We start from the raw sequence: 8,608 nt of genomic DNA, 5'->3' as shown, positions 1-8,608 counted from the left end.
CGAGGGGTTATCGCCTTCGGCTCTGGTGCTGGTAGATCTAAGGTCGATACCAGGTCGGGTAATGCCGAAGACTTTAAAAAGGGTACCGATTGTATTCTTTCTTGCATAACGCAGTGAGAAGAAATCGGGTAATAACGTGATGACATCTCACAACTGATACAAAACTAAAAATGGACCCTCCCGCTAAAAGACCTTATAGCAGTTACAGAGGGACAATAAAATGTCTTAACGTAAAAGTGTTGTTGCATATAATGACCAAACAAACATTTTATGATATATTTTTGCTTGCCCCTGTGTTCGTCGGGTACGTCAGTACGACGTCACAAGGAATTGAACTTTGAAACAATACGTTTTGTTTCACTACATTACTTACAATGATGAAGCAATATCAACAGAAATTTTACAGAAACTTTTTTTTCATTTTTATGTAGCCAACTAATTCAGTGAAGAACCGATTAATTTCGTCTTTAGTTTTGGTCTTTAGTTTTTGACTTCGTCTTTAGTTTTTTAGTAAGGCCTGACTTCGATTCCTGGTCCGGCCATGGCCCCCTCTAAGATCCGGCCTTACTAAAAACTTAAGGGAGGCTTTAGATTTAGATTCTGCATTGTCTTGCTCGTCAGTGGCAGTAAGGGTAAAGTCGGGGTGATATGATGATTGTATCACAAACAAGACATAAAATTAAAAAACGATCAGTTGCTAAACCTTTGCTGTTGTTCCAGGACAACAAATAGAATGTCAGCGTTATTCTGCAGAACTGTTGGAAAAATAATATTATTTTTCAGGTAGGCTGTTTAGTTCAGTGGTTTGTAAACATTTTTGGACCAAACACAACAAAAAATTTCGGAATCTACCGCGACACATTGACTAACTCCGTTAAACGTTTTTTTCAAAATAACTTACTGTATTGTTTTTTTCTAACTTTTTGATCGAAACTGCTTCGTCAATTTTTACTTGCCCCGGACCGATTCATCACTCACCAACTATAGCCACTTGCTAAAATGTTGCTAGCTCAGTTGTCACTTGCTCAGTTGTCGCTTGCTCAGTTTTCGATCGCTGACTTGTAGTAGACTCAAATATTTTTTTTAATTTTTTATTAGACTCAAATAAACTATATATGATAGAAGTTATTAAAGTTACCTTCACCTTAACAAGCATATAAACCAGTAAAATCTTTTTACTTTTAGTGGAATGTAAAAGATGCGCCTGTTTTTGCTCACCACTAGTTTTGATTCGAAGGTCGGCATCAGGTGGGAGTGGCCTGATGATCAAACGATTGACGTACGTAAGTTCGGTCTGTAGTACCACGAAAGCAAATGCTTCCATCTAAACAAATTTGACATTTTGCAAATTTGCTCTAGGGCTGCAACAAGTCATTAAACTTTCGCGGCGCACTTGCGACACTTCTGCGCCACACAGTTTGGAAAATCCTGGCCTAGTAGCTTGCACTGCATTTAAGACTATCAGGCTTGATTGTCAGATTTATTTCCCCATCAAAGTTTAACAATGTACTAGCAACATATTTACAGCACTTCGTCCACACAATCTATACACAGGGGAATCTTATATAGTCTCTAATGTGTCAAGAGGTTTAAATACAAGTAGGCCTATGTTTGCATATTTTCAATATCACGTGTACACTTCAAACACAAAAGTTTTTTTAGTACGAATAATTGCTTAACTTTTGCATTCAGATATCAAACACGGGATTGTATGGAATGCAGTCTCTAAGTGTAATCTATGTCTTCAATTTCAGGGACTTGAGTTTGTCCAAAATACCCAACTCCTGCCATGTTTTTAAAACTATACTAGAAAACGTAAAAACAAGTCCCACTTCACGGTTGGCTCTGCAGTCTGCAGGCAGGTTATGTTCACTCAGCTCAGCGGTTATAGTGCTGGTAGATCTGGTTTCGATTCCAGATCGGCACATACCAAAGGCTCTAAAACGTAGTAAAAAAAATCATGACTTGAAATACTTGTTGATTAATAGACCCTTATGAGACTGTTGAGTGCTGATGCCTTGTTTAGGCAAGATATGTGGTTATGCTTTTTATTGATGTGGAGAAGCATTGCCAATTCGCAATGGGTCAGCTGCTGATGTTTGTGTTTGGTAAAGTTACTTCTGATCACGCGGTGCTGTGACAGAAGGGGGGCGTCGCTTGCTCTAATAATGTCAAAACGTATGATCCCGTTTTTGGCGCTTTGTTACGTAAGGCTAATGCAATAAACAGTGTTTCCTCTATATATTCAATAAAGAAAAATAGCGATATTTCACTCACACAAGCAACTATCACTGGTACTGTTTTCGTTCTGTATAAACACCAGCATGCAAATCATTCTCCTCATAGATGTCTAGTTGGTCTTTTAGTTAATGGCTAGTGTCTAAACAACCATATGTGGACCGGAATTACCAGAATAACCATAGTTTGGATTGGTAGCATAAAAATTATAGATTGAGATTTATCTTTTTAGTGAGCACACATTGTATAATTATAATCACAAACAAATTCGGTTAATTGCAAACTTTAAAGTCTTTTTTAGTCATTTCGTCAGATTTTATGTTTATGATATTTCATATTGTTAACAAATGTTACAAGCAATGATCTGGAATTTGAAATCGTTACGCCAGAATAGCCTACCAACAAGCAATTCGGTATTCGATTGGCAAATAATCGGATTTATCTTGTACAGTGTTTTATGAAGTATCTTCGTTTCAAAGGCACAATTATCCTGTAACGGGTACAGATGATGCATCAAGTATTGTAGCAAACTTTGTTACAAGTAAAATCAGCAGAATAGTTAAAAACAACTTATCGAAAAGCACCGCAGTTCTTTGTTTCCAAATTGAAACAATTGGAGTAAAAAATTGTTTTGTTTTAAAATATTTGAAAAACAATTTAGTTGAGCAACGATGAATAATGTTATTCAACTTTAGGTAGGCTATATAAAATTGCATTTTTTGCATGTTTCTGTGTTTTGAAAACAAAATAGTTGAACACTTTCTTTTGACACAATCTTACAACGTCGAAAGCAACAGTGTTAATTTTCTAGATTATGACACATACAGCAGTTATCAACAAAACAGTAACGCATAAAAAATATCGCTGATAGCTACCTAATATTTGCCACCTAATTTGCAACATGTGATTGCCATTCAAAGGCTACTTTTTGTTTTCGTCTTCTATTGCGCGTTGCAACAAACGTATGGCTGGACAGTACCTTGGAAACTGATAGAATAGTTTAAAAAACCACCTGAAAAAAAGTACAAAATCAAGAATATTAAAAATCGTGAAATAAATAACGAAAATTAGCACAACTTCCAACAAAACTGACAACTTTGATGATATTTGCAATAATGCAGAAATGAATTTCAAAAATTAAAACTGCAACAACAGATTCGCTTTTCGGTTGAATAATAAATATATTTTCCAAATATTTAGACATATAGGCTATTTGTTATTCAAAATTGGCAAGATCGTAAATTTTAAATGTTAATAATGTAAATGTGCTATAGCCCACTCCATTTAGGACAGATAAAACTATTAAGATATTGTTTTATGCTAATTTACAAATAGAGAATGCTCAGCTGATCTCGTTTGCTTAAAATCATTGCTTAGGCGTCAAATTTGACAAAACCAGTGATGACGTACATGCAGCAAGTAACGGCTTGTTTGGTTAGAGGTAACATGCAATATTTAAGTGCTGAAAGAGGTTGTAAGAAATTGTGAGCTGTGGAGGGAGATGATTTATAGAGGGACCGAGAGTCGAAATCTACTAAACGGATGATGATGATGATTTGATATTAGCCAATGCACGTTTTATTTAAACTAATTTTTTGCAATAACTATGTGAACGTATTTCAAACATTGGAAATTCTGTAAAAAGAGGGATACAAAGCCCTCAAATTAATGAAAATGTTGTTACACAGGGTAGAGATGGTAGATATTACTGAGATGATAAAAAGTCGGTCCGTGCTGTAAGCTTTTCAACAAACTCTACAAAGTTTCAAAAATCATAACAATGGCCTGTAGCGAGCAGCTTAATCAGGGAGACAAGAATACCGGTTACAGGAAACTAAGGAAAATATGGACAACTTTTCGACACCAAAACCCTCTGCTTTTGCGCACGCTTAGTCAAGCCAATATCCTGTTTTCCGTGTTGGCATTTTGTGCTACTTATCATAAGATACCAAACTTAATGTTGTCTAAGGATTTCTTTTCTGTCTTGTTCTCCTTAGAAAATGTTGTTATGATGTTCCTTTTTGTTAAAATAGACTTTTTCTATACTAGTCATAGGCCTACTCAGGTCAAAAGGGCATGCTCAAATTTCCCCCCTGGTTAGATATTGCACGGATATTTTTGTGACAAGGGATGCAAAGGTATAGAAAATGAAACCAACAAAGTGAAATAACAAATAACCCAAAATTCTAACGTTTCGGCTATATTCATCTATAGCCTTTGTTATACACTTGAAGCCGATTTACATTGAAAACACAAGGCATCTAAATAGTTCAAATCAAATGCTATTTACAGATTGTAATTAGCTCAAAATCTTTACCTGTTTAAATGGCCTGTTTAAATGGCGATAGTTCCCATAAATCGTCGCTGTCATTTATTACTACATGTGTGCTTCTCTTTGTTTTTGTTTTATTTTTTACAGTTTTTTTTCTGGGGTTTTGTGGCGTGCTAACTACAGACATATAGCTACATGATCTACTATTCAGGCACGTTTTAAACCTTTCAAGGTTTTGCCACCTTTTCCCGTTCATTGACGTGCTGGTAGGCCTATATCGACTATTGTAGTTAGTGGCCTAATATTTTCGTGCCGGACGCGTTGATAACGAAAAATGTATGAATGAATGAATAGCCTACGTTTTTATTTTGTTTTAGACTACAGTTTCAAGATAATATTGTTATTCTAACAATTTCGTTAATTGCAGAATCAAGTTACCACGTTGTTGAACCAAACTACACGTTTCACGGCATTCAAAAAACTGGGTTAATCTGTACATAGCTAAATTATACTTTTTTCATAACTTTTGAAGACCCCCTTGCCCAAACACTTCAATTAATTTATCTTATTGATACTGCAGTCAACGTAAGATCTCTTTGTTAACCTCTTGTAAAAGAAAAAAATTAAATGTTAAATTCAAAGCATTATTGGGATTTCAATGGTTTAGTTTTCTGTGCGGATTACATGCTTACTTTGTGGAGCTTATAGCAAAGAATTATTAGATTGTTCTACATGTGCATGATACATTTAAATGTTTGAGACTAAGCCAAAGAAATTGGTTTGTGAACTTTTAGATTAATGAACAATGTCTGACTCACAAGCTGCATAGAACATCATCACTGTTCTACACCAAATTGTTAAACGCGTAGCAATCAAAACAGCATTTTAACATAAATAAATACAGATTGCAATCATACAAATAACTTTCTACTTTCAATCAATTTTGAAAATGCATCCATTCTAAACGCGAGGATGTATAGTAGGTAGGTAGATCAGTAGATCCTCTGCTTGTAATGGGCTACTTGAACAGGACTAATGCACACGATTGCAATATGCCGTAGGCCTGCACAATCAAAACGGTACAAGGGTCGCAACAAACAAAAACAAACTATATTTCGCTGGCCGCTTTCATACGTTAATGTATCGTTTCTGTAAAGCGACTGTCAGATAACAAATATCATCTCGAGGACCTTGTTTCCATAATCATCTCGCGGGCTTCATAAAAAGATTTAACAGGCTGCATGTGGCTCATGGGTCGCATGTTGTGCAGGTCTGCCATATAGCGATGTAAACCGAAAGATATTTGGTTTAATGTCTTGTTTTTCCTGCCCTCAGTGCGTTTTTAAAACTTTTTTTACTTTAACTGAAGCTTTTGTCCGGTCGGTTAAGATCTTGAAATATCGCTGTATGCCGCGTGGCTATTGGGTTGTCCGTTTCCATCGTAACTGCATCTGGCTCTTCCAAGTCCTTTGACTCTTTCTTTTTTGCCGATTTTTCCAACACCACCACCATGCGGCTGAGGGAAATGATGTAGTTGTGCGCCAAAGTTAAAGTTTCAATCTTCGAAAGCTTCCGATCTTGTTTGACGTGCGGGCAAATTTCTCTCAGAGCTTGGAAAGCATCGTTCAGTTGGTGCATTCGCAAGCGCTCGCGTTCGTTGCTCTGAAGGCGTTTTGAGTTTCGGCTTTCAGTAGTAGAGCACTCGAACGAAGTGGCAACGCTTCCATTCGTCGCGTTTGTACTATTTGCTCTGCGTTTTCTGCTTACTCCGGATACTACATTGTGAGCAACAGATTTTAAAGCAGCGGAGGACGACGATGCTATAGGCTCAGGGCAGTAAGCCTTTGCTGAACTCCTGAAATTCAATGATAAATAATGCTACATTACAAATAAATACTTTTGATGTCACTGTTAAAAATGTTATAGCCTACTTGTAATCCTTTATTCAGCTTTAACGTACGTTTCATTGGCCATGTTTTCTGCATTGTGCAACTAACAGATATCGTGCTAGCCTACATGTTTGTGATGCAACAAGGTACGGTAGACTTTACCACAGTAACGTGACTAGAAAGAAACAAATAATGAGGGACAAGATAAAAGTTTGGAGTGGAGATTTCCCCCCTCCCCAAGCTCCCCGTCATTACATCACCATTCTACCAATGTTTCATTATTGCACTGTGCTGTTTTCAAGCAAACTTTTGCAAGGCATTGATTCTTCACAATGCCATTTCTATTTGCATCACATATGCGCTGTTGTTACGTATGAATGTGAATATACACAATATTGTCATGAACAATGATCAATGCCACTATATGCTGTTTTCCATTTTTATATATGATTTTTCACTAGAAACTTTTTAATATTGGGAAAAGATATCCAGCTAGCCAGCTAATAACAACGCTTAGAAATTACAACTTTAAGAATGATGTCGAAAACCGTCGTAGAGCTATAAGAAAAGTATTGTAGATTACATACCTCTGTTTTTATGATAAAACGTTTAAGCTTGCTAATGGGAACTATATGGCACAAATTGTGCCCAAGATAAGCCCCAATGTGTGTCTAAGTTCAAAATAGTGAAAGACAAAGCATTACATAGATTTTTGGCCCGACCGAAACATATTGTTAGATTAAGGGTCCTATTAAAAACTTACAATGGATAACTTACCCAGCATGGTTGAATATTGACTCTTCCAGCTCCAATACACTGTAAGATCTTTCTCTTTGTCCGTACATGCACCCGTTTGAAGAGGTGTCATCAGACAGGTCTTGATAGCTTGGCCCTTCAAATTCACTTTTGTTCTTTTCGGTAAACGTCGTTTTGGACTCACCTAACAATGCCCTGTCGTTGGATAGAGAAGAATGTCCATCTGTTGGGTATTTGTGCTTTCCTTGGGATTTTTTTCCTGATAAAAGTGATATGGGTGGAAGAGAAGTCAGGGGGGAATCATCTTTTTCTCTGACCGAGGACTCGTCATTTTGCAGAAGTTCGCTTAAGCTTTTGTAATCGTTGTGCTTTGGAGATACTACTTTTGAACGAAGCATGTCAACTTCTTCTGATTTAATTACTTTGTTTAAACTGGATGCGGCAGGCACGTCTTGCCTATTAGGCGGCAAAGCATCAGAAAATCCGTTAGGAATTGGATTTTTTGTGTTTACAAAACCTTCGTGGTTGTTATCGTAGTGAGTTGAATAATTGTTGTACTCTTTTGCTACTAACGATCCATAATTCATATTGTTGTTATTATTTGTACTTGAATTTGTTTTAACTTGTGCATGCCTCTCAGTCGTTCCTGGTGGGCATGTTTTGTAGTTTTGCTCGTAGGCGCGGTTTGGATACATCCCGGGAAAATAAGTTACATTCGCCGGCTTTGACGTCGCATTTCCCGCTAAGAAAACTCCATTTTTTTCCATGTCAGTGTAGCTTCGCCGGTCGCTTTCCTCTAAAATGGCGTCTAAAAAGTCCGAATCGTTATCGATCTCCGAAGGCCCATTGTACGGTATATTCATTTCAGTCACTTCTCCAGGGTAGCAAGGCTTTTCACCTTCGGTCCGATGGACAACATCATTTTTTCCACTGTAATTCACAGCTTCTGATAGCGAATTGTAGCTGTTAGCAAACGACAAAGGAGATTGATATTGGTAGAAATTTGTATAGTCTTGATAAAAGCGGCGGTACTGCGACCTAAAGACGCAGCTGTTGTCATTTTCGTTATTCATCTTCAAATTAGATTCTTCCGCCTTTAACAATGGCGGAGGGACGTGCTGAAGTTCGACCACTTCGTTTCGAGTTGAAGACAAACGGCGATTTGTCAAAGCATTTTGTTGGCAATGAGCGCCAAACATAGTCATTTATCTTAAATCGTTTTTGCTCTATTAAAAAAATAACAATTTTATTTTCAATTGAAACATGATAAAACAGAATTATCTGGTAGCCAATTGGTTGTAATTCACATTTTGTTTGACGTATCCAGGCTGACGCCGGGTGATGGAAGATTTAGATTAACTGGACGGGAAGGCAAGGAGCCAATCTTCGTGACCACCTTCAGGCATGCCTTTAAGTGTCTTACCAAAGGACACAGTCGCATGCTCTTGAGGGT

General features: G+C 37.1%; 1 protein-coding gene across 1 annotated transcript; it reads right to left on the bottom strand.

Annotated features, from left to right (window-relative positions):
- Nucleotides 1-5,523: 5,523 nt before the first annotated feature.
- On the bottom strand, nucleotides 5,524-8,354 carry LOC145771822 (uncharacterized). Its single transcript, XM_082583554.1, has 2 exons — nucleotides 7,177-8,354; nucleotides 5,524-6,365 (listed from the first exon to the last, which is right to left on the bottom strand). Exons 1-2 carry the CDS (start codon nucleotides 8,352-8,354, stop codon nucleotides 5,870-5,872), a joined length of 1,674 nt encoding a protein of 557 aa, XP_082439680.1. The 3' UTR covers nucleotides 5,524-5,869.
- Between the last annotated feature and the right edge of the window lie 254 nt (nucleotides 8,355-8,608).

Source organism: Aplidium turbinatum, chromosome 6 (assembly GCF_918807975.1).
Source record: "Aplidium turbinatum chromosome 6, kaAplTurb1.1, whole genome shotgun sequence".
NCBI classification, from domain to species: Eukaryota; Metazoa; Chordata; class Ascidiacea; order Aplousobranchia; family Polyclinidae; genus Aplidium; species Aplidium turbinatum.
The sequence above is the reverse complement of the archived record's forward strand: the minus strand, read 5'-3'. Positions and strand labels throughout refer to the sequence as shown.